Raw genomic sequence first — 22,111 nt, forward strand, 5'->3', positions numbered from 1 at the left:
ATTGGTGTGAGAGGTGATTGGTGACCCTGTGTGAGAGCTTTTGGAGCTGAAATGCAGAACGCCAAAAAGAAATTGTTTAACTGCCACTGAATTTCACAAGCTGCTGTTTTCGTCAACCTCTATTCTACTAATGCAATACGAGTCTAATAAGCATTTGGTAAAGCCGACTTTTTTTTGTTTTTTCCAAATGACGATTGATGGTTTCACAAATGTCTGTACAGAAGGTGAAGGAGCTCTCGGACCGGCTGCTCAGCTCATCTCATCAGGTACTTAAGTTCAGTTTCTCCTTACTTTTTGCCTCAGCCTTTTTCTTGCTCTAAAAGCTGAAGACCGCAGGCTGACATCAACAGGGAAAACTTTTACATTGCCAAGAGCGACTTTTTAAATTTGTATTCGGGGCATGTGACAACACTTTCCAATCACATTCCCGGTGGCGGTGAGATGGCCTCTTTGTGATCTCTGGAGTTCAAAGATTACTCAGAAGTTATTCCCTCTCACGTGGATCAGAACGTACAGTCAGACGGACACCAGCAGCTTCAAGTGCAACTTCAGACAGAAGCCAGTGCATCGGTGTGTTTTTGTTGGTACGAGCTCTTTGAGGTCGGCTCGGTCTGCTCGCACACTCCTGCACGCCTGAGCTGGGCCGGGGATCGAACCGCGATAGTTTTAATGTGACAAAATGTGTTTGTAGCAGCCAGTATCGTAAACAGTCTAGTGCAAAAAGAATTAAATATAGTTATTGCAATCTTATTGTGAAGTGTATCGCTGCTTTTAAGAACTTCTTTTGTTGAGTTTTTCATGCATAAAACATATTAATCTGGTGTATTAATCATGTTAAACTACACCTAGCCCTGCTGAGTCTTTCAAAATAAGAGCGCTCTGAAATGCAAAAGTAAGCTATTCCTATGTGTATGCCCCCGCTTGCCATACATCACACTCTTGGATTTCCGGGTCTTGACCCCGACTCCACGACGCTCAAAATACACACAATCGTTCACCAGACACCTGTGTGTTCGCCTTCAGCGGAGGAGGTCCACCTTCCCATGAGGCTTTGTGTTTACTCTATGATCGCAGGAGCGGCGGGGTCCGCCTCGCGACAAGAAGTCGCGGGTTCTTTCCCGCTCTCTTTTCCTGCCTGTGAGTGACAATCAGTGGCGAGTCGCGACCCGGGCGACAGTAATCAAAGTGAATAGAAGAGTGAGCCAGGTGGTAATTGTGTATTATTCAACTTGCGGGGAGCACGGCACGCTGCTTTAGCCTGTTGATCGCTTATGTATAATTTAAGACAATCTGTGCATGCATTATAAATGAACAGGGCTTGCGAAGTAGCAAATAGAGTGCAATTAATGTCTCGGAGCTCAGAGCATGTGGATTGACTGTCTTTAGCCTATTTTCCCTTTGCTCATTTCCCTCTCCTTTCGTCCCTTTTCTTTCTTTTTTTGTAAAAATCTCCCTCCCTTCTCTTTTGCTTCCCTCTTTCTCTCCCCTGTTCCCCAACCTCTGCTGTCTCCCTCTTTCTCTGGGAGTCAACTTTATGAAAGGAGTATGAGCGCGAGTGAGTGAGTGAGCACTCTGGAGGCAGTCAATACCTTATCAACTCCTGCCGAACGCTGACACCTTGACGTCCTTGACAGCAAATTATTACTTTTTCATGACGCAACCAGGTGCAATTACAGCAACATCTTTGCGCTGTATCCTGCTGCTCCTGCAACTGTCAAAAGGTGTTCCTGGTGGGATCCTGGAGGAGCTGAGACATCAGTCTCTCAGTCCTTCCCAGCTCTCTGCAAAGACAGACTGACAGACAGGAGCGAGGTAAGGGGGACGGAGTGCAAAGGGAGAAAAGACGGAGCCATTCAAACATGCCCAAAGATTCAGTAAATAGTTGCATTCGACTCAAATTCCTTTTTCTGGGAACACTAAGAGGTTTGTTTAGAGTGCTGTTGACTGACAGCGAGAATGTGGCAGAGTTGTGTGTTGTTGTTGTTGTGCGCTAGGTGCAGGTAGCGAGCTAGCCGCTGCTAGCAAGCCGGTAAACAACCGTGTTTGTAATGTCATCACACGCTCCTCGCTGCACACCCTGTAGGCTTGATTATAAAGTTTAACCGCACTTTAACACACAACAACAGTGAAGGGGGGAGAAAAGAAACACACACACACACACACACCAGGTAAACCTCAATTAAGACTTCAGAGTGTCACTTTCTCCCCGAAGCGCAGCAGCAGAAGAAGAGAACACAAAGAGCCCACAAGCCTGTGATGCCACCCCTGTGAATATGGGGATGCTGGGTGGTTGGGGGAGAAACTTTGCCATCCTGGAGCTGGATGTTGCCTCATGTCTCTTTGTGTGTTTGGTGTGTGTCCCCTGGTTGGGAGCAGAGGGGGGAGGCACGAGGGTGGCAGTGGCAATAGTGTGTGTGTTGCTATGTGTGTGTGTGTGTTGTGGAGAAGAAGGACAGGTAAAAGGAAGGGAACAAGCTGTGAACGCGCTACACAGACACCTGAGAGTCTCCTCTTTCATCTCAGACTCATCATCCACTGATCCTCACCCCTCTTCCCTCCTTCCTTCCTCCCCCACTCAGCCAATTTCCTCAGTTTCCCTTTAACACTCAGTGGGCCTAGCAGATTCTTTCTTTCTTTCTCTTTTTTTTCTAAACACACACACACACATCTGACTTATGTAGGTAATGACACCTCAGTGAGCTATTGGTTTTCCTCGGCCCTCTCTGTGTGTGTTTTTTTCCTCTCCTCCTGTCGCCCCCCTCCTCTTCCTCCTCCTCCTCCATCTCTCTTCAAGCACTCTCTCCTTTACTCCCTCAGGCCTCCCCACTCCTCCCCTCTCTCTCTCTCTTTTTTTTTCCTGTGGTGTCAGACACAGATTTATTCCGCCTGTGATGCGTGTAGAGCAGAGGAGTGTGAGTGAGCAGGGAGCGGGGGCAGGGTCAACGGGGGAGGAGGTGTGTGTGTACAATAAGAGATAAGATCATGGCTCCCCGGGGGCTTGTTTGGCCCTGTACCCGATCCATCAAACGCAGGCTCCAAGTGCCAAGGTCAACTCTAATGAGCATTTTCTGGGGTCTTATTCTCCACGCTGAACACCGACACACACACCGACACACACTAAACACACCTTGGACATACCTGCTTAGCTGCAGGATGGATGGTTGTGACAGGACATAGAACATGCTCACATGCATCCCAACAGGTATTTTACACAGAAATCAGACAACGCTGCAGGAGAGCAGGTGAGTGATCCGTGTCAGGTGTGATCTGTGGGGACGAGCAGCCCGACATCAATATTTCACGACAGTACGGATGTACTAATGCGTCTGTAGCGTCTCCTATCAGACACTGTCAAATGTGGGAGTTGTCATAACTTTGCTATTTTTCTTCACAGGTTAAGGTGTATGGTTGCTTGCGTTAAGACAACATTAAATAACCGCTGAACATCCAATTTCTCTATTTTATTTCCCCTTATTCCACACCGACCATCGGACCCTCATGCACTCTGAGTCAGATTACAACTCTTAATTGAAGCTGTATTTTGTTGACACTGAATTGAGTCTTCAAACCAGAGGCGCATCATTTCTTTTACAGGAGTTTTGTAAAGGAACCTATTTCTCAAACTAAAGTATTGGAGCCAAAACCCAGGTATAAAAATTGGCATCAGACTTAAAAAAAACTGAGTCCTATGGCAGGTCATCTCATCTGCTGCAGGATTTCAGGCGTGACACCCGGAAAAAATCCTTCACACCGGCTCGCCCAGCTGTTTCCCCTTACCTTCCGCATCACCGGGTCGGGCGCGCACTCGGACAAAAATGGGCCACGCCGCCAGGTAGGTGGGCTTTGAGCACAGAGAGTCCCTCATCATCCCCTCATCACGCACTGATCTGCCAAACGTTGTTAGGGTTTGGAGGCTCGCGGAGCGTGGGTGTGCGGCGGAGCATGTGGAGCATACTAATGAAGCAATAAAAGTCACTGCGGGAGGGGCGAGGGCAGGGGGTGAAGGCATGTTGGAGGGGAAGGTAGCAGCCAGCGCAGGATCGGGAGCCTCTGACAGGAGGTGTGATAATTGAGATGTTGCGACCCCACATATTACCTGCATATTGGCCAAATTAGGAAGCGGGGAGTTTAAGGCCAGAATGGAAAGCTAGAGCCCCCCCTGCCGTGTGTGTGTGTGTGTGTGTGTGTGTGTGTGTGTGTGTGTGTCAAAACTAGAACATGGCATGACATTCTTTTTTTGCAGTAACAACTGCTCAGTTAGGTGTAAGAGCAAAAATATATGTGAATGTAAAAAACGCAACAAGACAACGTTTGACTGTATGAGATGGAAATATAAATTACAGGAGCATTATATATGGAATTATACAAACCTTAAGGTTTCAGATTTAGTTCACCGCACAGAAAGCAGGGCTGGAAACTTGAATATCACCACCTGAATAAGAGGAAAATAATGCAAAAAACACATTTAAAAAAAAACAAATTGCAATGCGATGAACTGCTTTGCATCAAACAAATCTTTAAACGTGGAGAAATACAACGTCTGAAACACATTTCAAGCAGAATTGTGCACAGATCACAACAGCACTCCATTCAAACTCAGTAATCTGACAAATAGCACATTTATCAAAATCAACAGATCAGTGGATGACGAAAATAGTTTAGGTAGCAGCCCTAAAGAGGAGCCGAGGCCATCCGTCTCCTGGACACGAGCAGTTCTCCGCTGCATCTTGTCAGACGGAGCTTTCATCCCTCTTTCATGTGCGTGGGCGTGTCCATGGTGACACGATGTGCGGCGATGTGATTCATGGCCCCCGCTTCCCCACATGGAGGGAGAAGGCCGAGGGCCCGGCCAGCCTCGGCTTCCCCTGGCAGGGTAGAGAGGGAAGAGAGGGAAGAGAGGGTGAAGGAGGGGAGACCTGGACCTGAAGGGGAGACCTGGACTTGTGTGCGCCTCCCAGTGGCAGCTGCAGGAGACCCCCCCCCCCCCTCCCACCACCACCACCACCAATACGCCATCACTCAGGGGGAGTCTACATGACAGGTTAACATTGAACTATGACACCTTGCGTGGGGAAAACAACGCTTATCGACCACTGGTTTGGCTGCTCAGATGCACCATCACTGGTCCCAGTTTGTCAAACGGAAGAATTGGCTAGTTTTCTCTGTTCCTTATCATTGGAAGTGAAAATATAATAAATGAGTAAAAACAATTTGCCAGATGGATCAGTAATGAACATAACTGATAGTTGCAGATCTACCCTAAAGTACTAAAAGTTAACATTGGGTGCTTTGTCAGAATCTTCAGTTTTTAAGGAAATATTTTGTAATTAATGTCATAGTTTTGCTTTTTAGATTGTATTGTAATCGGCCAAAGTCCTTGCACAGTTTTTTTTTTATGAAAACAGGGGTTTTGAAGGGTTTATATTCCTCAAAGAATCTAAAAAAGGTCCTGTCATATTGGCCAACAGGCCATCCAAACTAAACAACAACACGTTGTCTTCCAAAGAGAACGAAATTTCATTTCCAGAAGTCACTTTTTTTTAAAGTGACTCCATTCCTTTGAGAACAATCAACAGCAAGAGTAATTCAATCAATTTAAACAAAAAACGCTGAAGCTAAGCTAAACTGAAGCTAAGCTAATGTTACTGACCGCATACAGGACTCCAGAGACTTCCTGTCTTCCATTGAAGGCTCACAGACCGAATAAAGGCACCGAGCTAGCAGCGGCTAGCTGGCAGCTAAGAAGACACCACATGTAAATAAGACAACTTTTCAGAAACGGAGAAGCACATTTCTCTTTTTTTTGGTCGAGGCTAACCACCTCTCCTCTCCTCACCTCCTCTCCCGTCCCACAGCAGTGTGTTCACTGAACACAGCGAGAAAAGATGCAAACCATCCATCAAACCGGCCGTCAGGTATAGCAAACAAATCAACACTCACATTGTCAAAGTCCCAAAGCATCACTCGGATTGTTACTGAACTTCAAATTGTAATCTACCAAAAAAAAAGTAATTCCATTGCGATCAAAAATTATTAATGCCATGTGATGATTCACATTGGCATTTTCTGACAGTACACAGCTATGGTTGAGGTTCGGTTATGTTTTTAGGCTAAACAATAATTTAGGATGAGGGAAACATCGTGGTTGGGGTTGAAATAGCTATTATAATAATATAATAATAGTCATATGGTCAGTCAGGGAGGCTTCATCAAGGTCAAGGTCAAAAGAAACCATGATGACTTTTTCCACGTTTTTCTTTCAACAAACAGTGGTCTTCCATATTGGATTCAGACCTTCTGTCAACCGCTCTGACCTCCTCCGAACAAACCTCTGTGGCTGCATAACTTCCTCTGCTCACGTGCACGAGTGTCGACAAGAGATAATTCACGTGGCCACGAGACGTCTTGGTCACTGATGATTTTAGTAATTTGGACAACTGGGAGGACAGTCCTGCATTGGGCTTATTGTTAATACATAATAATCAGATTCGCCCTACTGCGAATCTAACCACCTAAAACTAAGTAAACAAAAACCCGCTAAAGCCAGATCCCCTCCATCCTCTTTCAGAGAGGATCCAGTTGGAAGGAGCTGGCATTCCTCACGAGGGGCGGTTAGCATGATGGATGGTTGTAGTTCCTCGTCCTCCCGCTGCCCACACCCCTCCCCACTGTCACCCTCGCTCACCTCTCCGCCTCTTGGCACCATCCCTCCATCCCCTCTTATCCTCTGACCAGATGTGTTCGTTGAACTCTGTCAAGAATAATAAAACGCTGGCTGCAAGGGGAAGCGCGCCAGGGCCGACAGCGCTGGGCGGTTCGGGGGCGGGCGGCGCCTTCGGATGCACGGGTGGACCTGTAATTAGGAGATACACGCACACATTAGTCAAGAGGGCCAACCGAGGCATCCCGATTATTACCTCCGTTAATTAATAACCTTGAACAAAACCATTCAGAGGGCTATGTCGTGTTGTTGCGTAACACGGAACAAATCAAGGCCCTGTCAGGACGGTATAGTTTCCTTATCAAATGAAGATATTTCAAGGTGCTTGGGCATTTCAATCCAAACACATTGCAGCCACATGAATGCAAATATTTACTGAGGTGTAAGTGGCCCCATGGGAGTCCGAATGCGGGCGTTAATGAGCTACACAAGATCTCCACCGCTGAATACTGTCAGTATTCAGTGCTAGTTTTGATCCAGTTCCAATGAACATGGACTTGTTCAAGAGTCAAACCAATGTGTGTGTGTGTGTGTGTGTGTCCCTAGTCTTTAATCTCCCTTTCTTTTTCTTTTCATTAGCAATGAGCAACGATTAAACGATGACAGCCAAAAGTATGTGGACACTACAACGATGACACCCATATGTGACAGTTGAACATGTCTTTCCAGAAACATGGGCCTCCATCTGCTCCTACCGGAAAACAGCCTCCACTCTTCTGCTTTTTGCCACCAGATTTTGGAGACGGGCCGCAGGGATTTGCTCCTATCTTGCCACATAAGACCTGGATCAGAGTCGGTGTTCCAGTTCATCCCATAGGTGTATGACGGGGTCGAGGTCAGGGCTTTTTGTTTTCTACAAAGACCCGCCCCCCCTTACTCTGCCTCCGACTGGCTCCGAATCTGATATTCTTCTTTTGCTGAGTGAAAAGAAATTCCTACTAGAAATAACTTCTCCCCCTCAAGAGCAACATCACAGCCTTAACACATACCGATAATTCAGAGAATGGTTTTATTTTCCGTCACCAAAGACATCATCTTCTCCCCGGTCCCCGGTAAGACCCCCTCCTAATCCTGACCCAACATCTGAGACATTGAATGTGGGCGCACCGAAAGTAACCGAAGTAAAAAGTTAGCCCGGAGCCCTGAGAGGCTACAAATAACTGTGACAGCAGGACTCAGCGAACTACTCCTGAACCCAAACCTTTCTTTTGTCTTCATTTTTGCTTTTATACCCCCATTTGAACTTTGGCATCAAATTATTTTCACATTCACCAACAGTCAACTGATGCATCTTTAACGAGCACACGGAGACAAACCAGACTACAGGGACTACAGGGTGACATTTGCTCTCCTGGACAGAAAAAGTTGAGGATTCCTCTGGTCGCGCGGGTGTCAGTCGACAGAGGAGCACGGGAAATGTCAACCCATTGCTCATCCTGGATACTGAAGGGCCGAACCCAACTCTGTTGATGGAGGATGAAGAGAAAACCGAAGGGGTGGGTGAGGGGGGGGAGATGAAGAAGAGGGAGAAACACACTCGGCTCTGATGTTGCTGCTCAGGAAGCCCCTCCTGGGACAGAATCAAAAACCGGCCTCCCCCCCGGCCTCCCCGCGCCCGAAACCCCCTCTCACCGCGGGCGACCGGTGACCACTGGCCCCCGAAGAGCCGCCAGATGAGAAGAGCGGAGACGGCGGCAAAGATGGAGGCACGTTGATGGCTAGAGTGATGATTTCCTACACACACACACACAGACACAAATGCCCCCCACTTTACACTCATCCTCACACCTCCTCCCACCTCCCCCGTGGCCCTGCAGGCAACACACACTGTCTACCTCTCTCACACACACACACACACACACACACACACACCATGGTTAGGCCTCCAATTAAATCAAAAGTGGTTTGTTTTTATTGGTCTTTTGCGCTGACAAGTGGGCTATCATTCTGACGGCTCTACCTGTCAGCGAGCAGCTGAAAACCCTCCGTTGACAATGCCCAATGCTTCCAATTAGGGGAGAATCAGACTCCTGGCGCGCGAGCCATCTTTCCTCCCTCCCTCCTCCCCCAAGGCCCACCTTCCCTCCCTTTTTTTTTCTTCCTCTGCACTCGCTCCACGATCCTCTTTCCCTCTCGCTCCTGCTCTCCTCCTTAAAGTCTCCCTCCTCCTCCTCCTTCTTCCTCCTCTCCTCCTCCTCTTCCTCCTCCTCATCCTCCTCCTCCTCCTCCTCTCCAGGAGAAGGGGGTCTGTCTCCGCTGCAAATTACCGACACAAAACGAAAGGTGGTGGCGGCGCTGGCGCTGGGAGCTGCCGGTCCAGGGCCCTGTCAGCATTAATGAGACGATGAAGGTTTATTTTGCCCGCATGCATGTGCTAAATTCTTTCTTGTGTGACAGCTGACTGGGAAATGTGAGTGTTAACCTTATAAAAGATTCAGCGGGTTCTCATTATTTTCTGTCAACTCCAGTACCTGATGGCGTTAAGGTGCATCATTTGCATCCCTGACTGGTCCAGGCTGCAGCACCAGCTCCAATGCAAGTGCCTTTTTTTTATTATTTATTTCTACTGCCATTTTTTTTTTGTTATGCTGTTTGTTTGTTGAGAGGAGTCATCTTTTACATACATCCCCCTCGAAAGACACGCTTTACTCGATGTTCCAAAACGATAGAGATGCCAAAGTTTATTCAAAGGCGACACACATTTTTACAACACACAACTAGATATATATTTAACACACCTGCTCGGCTGAGCCGGTAAATAAAACGTAGCTCAATGTTTTCTCTTTTTCCTCCACACACACACACACACACACACACACACACACACACACACACACACACACACACACACACACACACACACACACACACAAACAAAGGCCCAGAGAGCTGAGGAAGCCCAGCAGGCATTATTAGGAGTAAAGCTCATGGACATGATTCCAATAATGTAGAGGGGGAACAAATACATAATAAATAAATGAAACACAGATAGATTATTAACAGAGACAGGTCAGTTTGGGTTATTATGATGAAACTGTATGGTGCCACGCCAAGCTTGTTTTATGCTCAACATAATTCATATTTTTGTAATTATTCACACTTGTATTCTGATTAGAATTAAATATCAATATTCTTCTTAAATATATGGAATTAAATTGGGAATAAACTGTCCATACTTCACTGAAATGGCCCACGGGTGTCAACTTGGTTTTGGTAAAAAAAAATGTGAGTGGCTGGTGTGGGAATGTTTAATGTGGATCAATAACAGCGTATGATTTCATCATGCGATAAAAACAGAGACGGGCAGTTCATCATTTCCTGAGAACATTCCTGTTTCCTCTCTTTAACATGGATCAATAACATCCTCCCTCAACATCAGTGTGTGTGTGTGTGTGTGTGTGTGTGTGTGTGTGTGTGTGTGTCTATTTCAGCATTGGGGTAACAGTTGCACTGGCCCTCAAAATCAAACCATTTCCTGGAAAAGGAGAGAAAGAAAAAAAATTGAGCTCCACTTGACCAGAGGGATGCTTGTCCAAAATAAGCAGCAACATGAGCCAAATCCTCACACACACACACACACACACACACACACACACACACACACACACACACACACACACACACACACACACACACACACACAGTCTAGCTGTCTCCTCATAATCTTTTAAAAGATTTATAAACTCTACCATGAAGCCTTTAGCTACATTTAATTGTACAAAATAATGTATTTGATTAAAACTGTTTATTCACCGAAAATAATGAATTGCTTGATTCAAATGTGTGTTAACTGAACTAAACATTTGCACAACGCTCTAAAACAGTTTCTCCAGTTTGAGTATTTTCTGCTTTTCTGTTCCTGTTATATTTATCTGCAATTGTAATATTATTATTTATTGTTTAAGTGTGTGTGTGTGTGTGTGTGTGTGTGTGTGTGTGTGTGTGTGTGTGTGTGTGTGTGTGTGGGGTTGACTGTTTGCTGGGCAGAAGCAATGTGAGGATGTCCACTCGTGTTGTGAAACTTGGGATTGTTTCACTTTTTCTTCACTATTATCATTTTAAAGACTAAGCCATTATTGGAAAAAAATATCAATAAAATAATGAAAATAAACCTGCAGAATAATCACGCATGGCGTGTTTATTGGGGGAGGGGATCGTTCAACCCAATCATTTTATTCTGTTCAACTATTGGTTAGTTTGTCAGAAGACAGAGATTTAAACTCAGCACCTTATTTCATCCACTTTTGTGAAGTAGAATTGTGGGTCAATTAAAAACACGAGGTCAACGCATTTTGGAAAATAAAGAAGATGAAATAAAGTAGGATCTTTTTCGGGTCATTTATAAGACCACAAATCTAAAAATAATTCAAGCTCCTCTCCAAGTTCCACATGCGGCGCGATGACCAAAAAGGGGGAAGAAGTCGGTTTTAAATCAGCTTATGATTTATTTACTACAACACTGCTGGAGCCGCGGACACGCGGAACAGCGCGGATAAAGAGAAAGGAGACAAAAAGAACTGTGAGCAAAAGCATCAAACCACTGCTCCTTTTCATGCACCAGCAGAGGAGAAAGAAAGCGCTAAGTCAGGGTGGGTGTGTGTTGCCTTATATCTGTGTTGTCCCCGCCTCATATGTGACAGCTTGCAGCCGTGATGGGACCCCATGGGAGCGGGGAGCGGATTCACTAACCTGCCGGTGTCTGAGACCGACGCGCGCCTCCAATCTGGTGGTCACATGGGGAGGAGGAGGAGGAGGGGGAGGAGGAGGGAGGCGATGATGAGAGGGGGGGTAGTTAGATTATTAGGGCTGTCGGGGCCGTCGCGCGGGGCAAACTGTTGTGCGGAGTGGGAGCTATACGAAAGTGCACACAATGGCATTTCACGCATGTTAAGGTGAAAAGTGCGCACAATGGCGCCTCACGCGTCTTGAAGTTTTGTTTGCGTCACGCTGCTCTGACTATTGTATAGAATTACCAGGGACTATTAGATAGTCATTATGCTCTAAATGATGACTGCTCAACGACCAGGCGGTGTTCGTGCTTAAAATAATAATAATAATAATAGGAGGAGGACATTTGAATTATATCGTATTATTATAATAATAATCTTCATCCAGTAAGTTTCTTATTTGAAAGGCAACATAAAAAATATCTTGTCATATCTGCAAAGATTGTTTGGGGATTTTGAGTGAAGGGCAAAGTGATGAAAATTCTAGAGTTTAATAACAACAATGTTTTGAAAATGAAATTGAGGCCTCTAAGGAATTCAAATTATTTTCACAATAAAAGCACCACCACAAGGAGCTATTGCTAATTATATAACAATACAAATGATATATTAAGAAGAAGAATAAAATCAACAACAATTTCATTTTCTTATTTTGTCAGTTTTAATAAATTTTGTCATATCAAAAATATTTGCACCATACCAATATTAAATCTAATAAACCGGTAAATGATTGATAATAAATAAAGAATGTCTGATGATAATAACAATTAAAAAGGTTGAACAATAAATGTGTATTAAAAAAAAGAAGGAAAAAAGGAAAAGAGGAGCTGTGGAGGTGGGAAACAAATCCAGTCAAGAAAGGGAGTCGAGAAGAAAAACCCCGAGCCGCTCCACATAATAACCCCATTATGAGCCTCATCAATGATGTAATGAAAGCAAACAGTGTGAAAATTGCCTGTAAACAGTTGGATCTGAGTCTCCTGATGAATTCAGTGTCTCTTTTATCAAAGTGAGGATGAGCCGGGGAGGATGGGAGAGGGAGGGAGGCAGAGAGAGTGGGCGTGTAGGGAGGTCCACTTCCAGCTCCCCTCAGCCAATGGAGGCTCGTCACAGGGGACTCACGTGGACGAGCCGCTCTTAAAACCTAGCTCCTGACTTTTCCTCAAGTTCAATTTTTTGGGATTCCCTCCCACCCCCATCGCATCTCGTCCTCTTACTTGCCAGTTGTGACTATTTAACCCAGTTTACATCTCCTCTCTCCTTCTTCCTCCTCCTCTTCTTCTCGACAGCGAGTCGCGCATCGCATCGTCCCGCGTCTTCCTCGTCTGCTGCTTTCTTTTGCTGCTGCTTGCGGCTCTCGGACTCCTCTTTCTCTCTTTATTTATTTTTTTTGGTCACGGTTTTGCTGCTCTACTTGAAGGAATGCGAACACTTTCCAGCCGTCTTCCGTGTGGACACATGACGAGCTGCGCTGCGCGCTCAGGTCTGACGCGTACCTGTCCATGGTGCTGAAACGCACCAGCACCACCAGCCCCGCAGAGACCGGCGCGCTGCTGCTCCCAAATAATCCAGAAATAGTCTCTATTTTCTGCATCTGCTCGTGTCTTGCTGGTGAGTGTGTTTTCGTGCAGTAAGCGGTCCTTCTTCTGAACTCACACGCAGACGGAGTTGCTGTTAAAAGGAAGCGACAACGAATCGACGGCGACTCTCCCGAAAGAGACTACATCGATCTCAGGAGGACACGTCTTTTGAGACTTGACCAAAACAAAAAAGACAACAACTAGAAAACTGGATGCCTGGACGATTGCTGTAACACAACTTAGCCTGGAGATATTTTCTCTTTAGAGAACCAGTCGGGCCACTGGAAATAGCGGATGAATCATCTTCATTTGTAGCATCAAAAAACAGTTTCCTGGGCGCGGGGCGGGGGGCTCTTTCTCCTCTGCTGGATCAACTCACACTTAGACAACCTCCCTCCCTCCCTAAAATAAAACTTGTACTGAATACCAAATGGTAGTTTGAGGAGGCCTCGCACGAGACAATGGAGGCGTCCGCCAACGGGTCCAGTTTTGGCATCGACTCGCTGCTGTCCCACAGGCCGGGAAGTCCCGTGTCCAAAGGGGACGTCCTGACGGGGGAGTGCCGCTCGCCTCTGGAGTTCAGCCCGAGATCAGACGCGGAGAGCGGCTGCTCGTCGCCGCCGTCGCCGCGGAGGGAGTGCGCGGACGACGTGGCCCAGAGGCAAGGTCACGGCGTCGGCCTGCCGCCGCACCTGCAGCACGCGCAGATCTCTGCGGGGTCGCAGCAGAGGACCGTGACCTCGTCGTTCCTCATCAGAGACATTCTCGCGGACTGTAAGCCCCTCGCCGCCTGCGCGCCGTACTCCAGCAATGGACAACCGACACAGGAGACGGGCAGGCTGGTCTCCAAGATAGCGGAAGACTTTATGGAGAAAATCCACAGCAACTCGTCGTCAGACAGTGAATACAAAGGTAAGGAGAGGCGCGCGCAGGAAGGGGAGAAGGGCAGCTGCTCTACCGGGGAGGGGAGACATGTGGAGGGGAGCGGAGACATGGAGGTCCACCGAGCTGGCCTTCTGCTTTCTGACGGGACTTTAGGCTCTTGTAGAAAAAAAGTGATTCTATTTGAAGTAGGTCGTACTTTAGCTATTTCATATTATAGTGGAATTGTTTTTTTTAGGTCCATATTTGTATGTTTAGCTGCAGCTTGTCTGGTCTTGGTGTTTCTTTCTCCGTTTTTTAAAAAGTATTTTATAAATTGAAAAATAGGACAAATCTCACTAAATAGCAATTCAATAATTAAAGGCAAAAAAATAAATAATCGTGAGGTTTTGTACTAAATACAATACGTGGTGAAATCTGGACAAATAGAGTAAGGGAATAACAATAAATGAAAATGTTATTGAAAGCAAAACTTATATTTAAAATATATACATAATGTTTGCGTTTAGCTGAGCTGATGACAAAAAAAAAGTAAAACCTAAAGCCATATTAAAAATAGACCAGGACGTTTATAAAAGTATTTTAGGCCTTTTTGCAGATGACCTCATAATAATAATAATAATAATAACAATAACAATAATAATATGTAGCCTTAATGTAGAATAATACAAATTTCGAAATTGGCTTGAGCAATGTTAGGAGAAAAATTGAAGAAGAAAAAAACTCCCCATGAAATAAACTGACCCTCTCCATGAGAGGCCATCATGAGGGCGCATGACGGCCCTCTGCTGCGCCTGAGCCTTAGATTTGTCCCCGCGCGGCGACTGGGTTCACTTTCATTAAGTTTATACATTTTAAAATGTGTATTTTAAATCAGCGCGGGCGCGTTTGGAGCCTCCGCGTGAGCAGAACCTCCAGAAAGCATCTGTTGATGTCAGGGAGGAGAGGGAGAGATGACAGGGTCGCCTCCAGATAAATGCCATCAAGGGCCTCTCTGTTTCCAATCATGTCAGCCATAACAGACATGTCACCTCCATTGACAGTTTAATGAAGCAGAGCCTGTAAAGACGACGACCGCTGTAGGCTATGAGGGGGGAAATATAATATCTAATCCAATACACGTGATAATGCATTATTAATAACGGGACTTCAATATTTACCCTTTTATTTTGTTTTTACTTTGGGCTCACATTTAGTTTTAGTTCACTCTTCTCGGAAGGCCATCGCCATCAGTGTTCGTGTGTGTGTACGCGCGCGCGCGTGCACGTGCGTGGCTGGAGATGATGCTCATCGACGCGCTGATTGACTGAGGGAGCCGCCGCGGGGCCCACGGCGCGCCGGCACGGTGGCTTTGATTTCCACGAATCCGCCTCCTATAATATTTTGGGGGGATTTGATGCAATTTGTCCCCGGCGCTAATCACATTTGTAAAGCGCGCGCGCGAGGCCGCCCGGCTCTTGATTCCCACTCATTTCCACGGTCCTGTGAAGTTCCTCCGGTCGCGGTTGAAAGGCTCGTCCTTCCCTTGTGGCTCAATTAGGAGGATTATTGTGCTCCTTGAGACGATTCAACTATTCAACTACGAGATCTCTCGTTCCTCCCCTCCCTCTCCTCTCTTCTCTTTCTTTTCTTCCCCCTCTCTCTCTCTCTCAGAGAGTTGACTATAAGGACTGTATATCAAGGCTCGCCCTGACATGACACCACGCAGAAGGAGAACAAAGGCTGACGGGAGGAATCTCAGATTGGAAGTGCGAATATTGGAAGAGCTTTTCATAACAATTTAAGCCCAAATCAAATAGCTCCACATCGCCTATAGGCACCGTAATGGCGCCGGGCTGCAGCGCCGCGGTGGAAAGTGTAGATAAATAGTTTTTAAAAAAGATTTAAAAAAAACAAAAAACAGACGTGTTTAAAAACTAAAACATTTATTAAACAAAATATGTGAAGCCTTTTTGACACTTTAAAGTTCGCATTTCTACACACAAATAGTTTGTCTTTGATTCAAACTGATTTAAAAAATGATTAAAAAATAAAAAATGTGTGGTTTTATTTTGTTAACACGGACAAATTACATTTAACAACAAAGTGATGCGTCTTTCGAGAGAGGGGAAGCCATAATTGAATTATTATTATTGTTATTATTATTATTATTATAATAATAACAACAGTAAATCCAGCTAATCAATCAATCAAATAATCAATCATGTCTTTAATTGGCTCACATCAAACAGCACGTGCAGGTCAAAGTGGTTTTCACTTGATGGCAACTAACTGTATGTCATATTGTATTTTCTCCTTTTAATGAAAAGCTGCAGGGCAATACAAGTGTGTGAATTTTGTATAATACAGTAAAGACCTGATATCTGTGCCAGTGTGATGCTTCTGCACTGATTTGTCTGTTGACGCAAAGATGGACGCAGCGTGACGTATGAGTCCAGTTCTCCTATCTCACCTTGATTCTCCTGTTTGTGTCCTCAGTGAAAGAGGAGGGAGACCGGGACATCTCCAGCAGCAGGGACAGCTCTCAGGCCCGCATGAAGAAGCCCCGCAAGGCCCGCACGGCCTTCACGGACCACCAGCTGGCGCAGTTGGAGCGCAGTTTCGAGCGCCAGAAGTACCTGAGCGTGCAGGACCGCATGGAGCTGGCGGCCTCCCTCAACCTCACCGACACGCAGGTCAAGACCTGGTACCAGAACCGGAGGTAAAGACCCGGATGCTGCTGCTGCTGCTGCTTAAAGAGGATAATCTGTGTCTCACCTCATGACTCATGGACCCGGGGACGCCATGTTCTCCTCTCCCCCCTAAAGGTTGCATGAGTTCACGTCACTTAGCTGCACGTGCGCCTCTGCCATCAGGGCGGAAACCAAACGGTATTTTAATTATTGATTAATCTGCCGATTTGATTTTTTTCTTCTTCTTCTCGATTAATTGTTTGGTCCGTGAGATGTTTTTTGTGGACAAACCACAAGAGTTTCTCCCAGAAAGGAGCACGTCTTAAGATGCGTTCAGGTGCTTTTTTTTTTTTTTTTACTTTTAACACATTGATCAGGATTCACTTTTCTGCCAATTAGTTTTCAGCTCTTACATTTTTCTTACATTTACCCACAGCGCATTTATTGATTGACAGCTGATGAATCGATCCCGTATATTTTGAGCGTTGAAGAATGGGTTAATTAGCAGCTTTGCACATTTTCGATTTGTTGCACCTTATTACTCGAAGAGAGAAAAAGCAGAGCTACAAGTTTACATCGGGGAGACACGTTTTTCCTTCGGTCGATTCTATGTATTGGGGCTTGTCTGAGTCTCCTCGTCTTTCTGCATCTCATGCAACACGATTACCTGCAGCATCCGATTCAAGTCACACACACAATGACCCCGCAAACAGCTCGGAAAGCGAGCCGTCAACGTTTTGTAAATAAATAAAACTCCAATGCAAGAGAAACCATCTTCACCAATGTAACAAAAACAAAAAACCTGCTTTCTGCACTTTTCGGTTGAATTAACTTGAGCATCTTATTCGTCCACAGTCAACTCCCAGGCAGCTAAATGACATAAATAAATATAAAAACAACACTTTGGCGTATGAATAATGCATCGTTGCATGTGTGCATATCAATAATTCAAACAAACCACTATATCTACTCAATTATCTTTATTATGAATTATTCACCTGCGTGGAGTGCATGCTGGCAATCTAACAGACGTCCTTGGGTGTGAGTACAAGTGGCAGGTTGGAGGTTTTGGTGCTTTAGAAAGAAAAGAAAAAAGAAAACACATGTATTGCTGAGTTCTAATTTGGGGCCCAAGGTAAACAGACGGGAGTTAGTACACACACACACACACACACACACACACACACACACACACACACACACACACACACACACACACACACACACACACACACACGCAATCAAAGCTAAAATCAGCGTCTCTTCTCTCCTCCAGGACGAAGTGGAAGAGGCAGACGGCGGTGGGACTCGAGCTGCTGGCGGAAGCCGGGAACTACTCGGCCCTGCAGAGGATGTTCCCGTCCCCGTACTTCTACCCGCAGAGCCTGGTGTCCAACCTGGACCCCGCAGCGGCCCTGTATCTGTACAGAGGCCCCTCGGGGCCCCCGCCGGGCCTGCAGAGACCCCTGGTCCCGCGGATCCTGCTCCACGGCCTCGGGGGCGCTGAGCCGCCTCTTCCCCCCATGTCCGGCGTCCTCACCCGGCCAGTTCAGCAGCGGTGAGCCGGTCCCCTGCTGGTTCTTTTTTTTTCTTCTTTTTCTTCTTTTTTTTTTTTTTGTACGCCGAGCTCGGCAGGACTCTTAAGAAGAAATGACACAAAGACAGAGACAAATAAAAACGGGACGAGCCAGAATAAGAGATAAGACTGTTGGCCGAGGAGGCTGAACCCTACAGGAGCTTTGAGACTCCAACTGACTGTGGGAGGATTTCCCCCTGTGTTTGGTTTTTGGGACATGAGCTTTATTTATTTATAACTTATTTATTTTTCAATATGAATCAAAGCAACTAAGTTATGTATTTATTTGATCCCAGTTTCAGTATTTTCAGTGTTTTCCACCAACAACAGATACTTGTTGGTGGAACTTTGACCTACAGTTCAATGCCAATTAGACCCCCTGTTGGTATTATTATTATTATTATTATATCATTATTATTATGTGGACGTTCATGGATATTGGCAAAGTAGCACCCTTCCATGTAATATGAATATAATGTAGAGGATCCAAAAGTATTAGTAAATATTTCTTCTCCCCCTCCTTTCTAAATCTGTCTTGATTTTTCTTTCCACGTGAAGAACAAGATGATCAGCAGTCATAAATCTGTAAATAAGAATATTTTGCATTTTATTCGAAAGAGACTGATTTTAAAAAAGAAACCTTTTTTTGTTTCGTTTTTGGTTTTTTTTATCTATTCTGTGCGTCTTTTTCAGACCGCGGTGATCCAGTTCAACCTAACAGGCTAGATTAGCCATCAGAATATACAGGAGAACGAGGCAGAATGAAAAAATAAAAATAAAGCTGGACCCACAGAGGCGCAAACACGAGAGCTCCGGAAAGAAGATACATCTATATAAAGTCGTTTATCTTGTTCTTAGTTGAAGTTTTAGGGGAGAAAAAAAAAGTCAAGTAATTTATTTAAAAAAAAGCGGTTTTATTCCTGCAGAGGAGGACGCAGTCACCTCAGTAATGTTTTATTTATATATTTCATTTGTGCGGTCGCACTCGGGTCCACGTCCAGGTGTAAGTGCCTGTGGATCAGCTCTTGGTGTATTTGAACAGACGTTGTGCATTAATTATACTTATGTTACTTCATATGAAGCCGTGGTAACCCCTCATTGTTTTACTCTCCTTTTGGTGAAACATGTATATTGCAGATATCAAACTTGTGGAGTGGTTCTCGTATTTCCTGGATCGTTTTTCTTTTTCTTCTTTTTTTTCTTTCAAAAATGATTTTCTTCCCTCTAGCTTTCCCCCCAAAACTCTCCCTATTACGTGAAGTTTATTTTATTTTATTTGTTTTGCTAAAATTCACAGCAACCATTGGACAGAAAAGGGAGGGGGGGATTTGATGTAAAAGAGAAATACTTTTATAAATGTGGAAATAAAAGTCTTTCATTTAATCACGTGGCTGCTTGAATGTGTGAATCAACACGTGGAGCTAGAGAGCAACGCAGAGCAACACCTGCAGTGTGAAGGTCGATGCAGCTGCAACACACAGCTACTTGTTGTTGGTCGTCTTTAAAAGCTGCAGATGTGGCATTACATTACATTATTATCCTTTTAATCATTATTATTTAGTATATGCACATGTAGCCTTCAAGCAACTAATTTTAAGAGTTGTTTTCTATATAAGTGATCACAGGTAACTGACATATACTCTTTGTTTGAGAGAAAAATAATATTTAGTAAATGTAAAAAAAATGTGATATTGAATCAGTCAGAATAAACGCCCATATTTTCCCAAATCAGAAGGAAAGGGAAAAGCACCTCATCGGGTCACATGGAGAGGCCTGCATGGTGCGTTTGAGGCTGCATGGCCGCCGTTAATAGGAGTATTGTGAAGGGATGTGAACACGTGTCGGTGTCAATGAGCAAAGGTTGAGGAGATGCTGATGCAGCTTTAATTAAACATCTCCACTTTTCCGGAAGCAGCTGGAAAAATCAACAGAATATGAAGGGCTCGCGGGTTTATTAGAGGGAATCGTGTTTGAGTGAATTTGAACACGTCTGTCAAACGACTTTCCCCTCCTCTGTTTGGTTTGGGCTCGTTCATTTAATTTGTTTAATGTTGAGATGAGGGCGTGAAAAAAAAAAAAGTTAATAAAGAGTTTCACCGGTGGAGCGGGCACTTTAACACACATATATATATATATATATATATATATATATATATATATATATATATATATATAATAAAATAAAAATAAAAATAAAAAAAAAATATATATTTATATATATATATATATATAAATATATATATATTTTTTTTATTTATTTATTTATTTTTAATTTTATTTATTTATTTTTTTTACCTTTAGAGCAGAGATTTTTGCGGAAAGATTTCACAAGCAAGTTTAATTTGGACAAATGTTAATGTTATCCTGTGTTAATTACAAACATGTCGCCTCGTACTTTTCCATTTATTACATTTCATGTTCGTCCTGTTCCCAAAGGAATGCGTGAACAGTCTTGATTGCAAAACGCGTGAAAAAAAGTTCGATTGGAAATTGGTAGGAAAGAGCAAGCGCGCACACGTACACGCGCACGGCTCTCTCTCCCTCTCTCTCTCTCTCTCTCTCACACACACACACACACACTCACACGCACACACACACACACACACACACACACACACACACACACACACACACACACACACACACACACACACACACATTCAAAAGTGCAATCAAAGATCACTTCCAGCTAATGTCTTTAGAGAACAACAGCAGAAGGGTGTCCTGTCCAAAATGGAGGTCCTGCTCTTCACCCCCCCCCCCTCCTTACCCCTCTCTCTCTTTCCTTCATCTTCTTCTTCACCATTCCCACTCTCCTAAATGAACAGCAGCAACTCCAATTCGTTTTTTTCATAAACAATGCAGGAGATGAAATATTAATGTCATGTGCGCAATTGTTTAAGTGCCCTAAATGATCCCATTTGGAAAATTGATTGTTTCCATCCTTCTCTTCCTTGAGGGTGCTGGATGCGCGCTCCTGTGCCAAACGGCCTCCAGCAGCTGGTGACCGGGCTGGAGCCGACTGCAGGCCGGGGATCAGCGCGGGGGACAGCTGGTCAGCGGCTCCACCCCGCCCTCCTCCTCCTCCTCCTCCTCCTCCGCGCGCATCTCCCCCACCTCCGTCTCCGAGTCGAGAGGCCGCGCGTTATCTCGGTGCGTCGGGGGGTTAAAGGAGTTCAGGCTGACGGACAAGACTTGGCGTGTAGGATGTTAACGATTAGACAAAAGACTTTAATAGGTTTTAATTGAAAGTCGATAATGGGTTTGATAGCCAGCTCCCCCTGCTGTCCTCCACGCATGGCACCTGTTATGTGGGGCCTCCACTTAGGGGGCTGACCACGCCGTGACGTATCAGACTGACGGCCTGATAACTGGCGCATTTATGATGCGGAAAATTGCATTAAAAATACAGTGATGCCGAGCCGAGGTCTGGCGGCGGGGAAAGTGAAGAGGGGAAAGGGGAAAGAAGAAAAAATCAAACACCTCCCAACTTGCCAAAAGATCATTATAGTCCCATCATGTGGATCCGTGACCGATTCAGATAATGAAAAGGGGGTTATTCTTGCAAAGTGCAGCTGATTATATAAGAAAAAGCCCCCCGTGTGTCTTGTTGGGTGACTGGGAGAGGGGCTTTTTTTCTCTCTCTCTCCCCCCTCTTTTCTTTGCATGTGAAAGGCTGTTGGTAAATCCCCCGGCTCTTACCGTGGATTGTCCCCGGCTCAGGGTTAATGAAGTGCGGATGGAGTCTCGTTGAGCTCCCGACAGACAAAAAAAAAGAAAAAAGAAAGAAGAAGAAAAAAAAAAGGCTTAGACCCAGAGGATCAGTGACTCTGCTTAATCCCGTGGATTCCTAATACTAATAATAATAATTCAAAAGAAGAAGAAAACTAAACAAAAAACAACCATTTGATGAAATTAGGAGTGAATCAAAGCGTAATTTGCATTGTGCTCGT

General features: G+C 45.0%; 1 protein-coding gene across 1 annotated transcript; it reads left to right on the plus strand.

Moving 5' to 3' along the window:
- Nucleotides 1–13,489: 13,489 nt before the first annotated feature.
- barhl1b (BarH-like homeobox 1b) lies at nucleotides 13,490–18,144 on the plus strand (the record flags this gene model as incomplete). The annotated part of the gene is made up of 3 exons (XM_079234694.1): nucleotides 13,490–13,940; nucleotides 16,389–16,611; nucleotides 17,859–18,144. The coding sequence occupies 3 exons, from the start codon at nucleotides 13,490–13,492 to the stop codon at nucleotides 18,142–18,144; spliced, it is 960 nt and encodes a 319-aa protein (XP_079090820.1).
- Nucleotides 18,145–22,111: the final 3,967 nt, after the last annotated feature.

The sequence above is a fragment of the Taurulus bubalis genome, assembly GCF_910589615.1.
Source record: "Taurulus bubalis genome assembly, chromosome: 19".
Classification (NCBI taxonomy): domain Eukaryota; kingdom Metazoa; phylum Chordata; class Actinopteri; order Perciformes; family Cottidae; genus Taurulus; species Taurulus bubalis.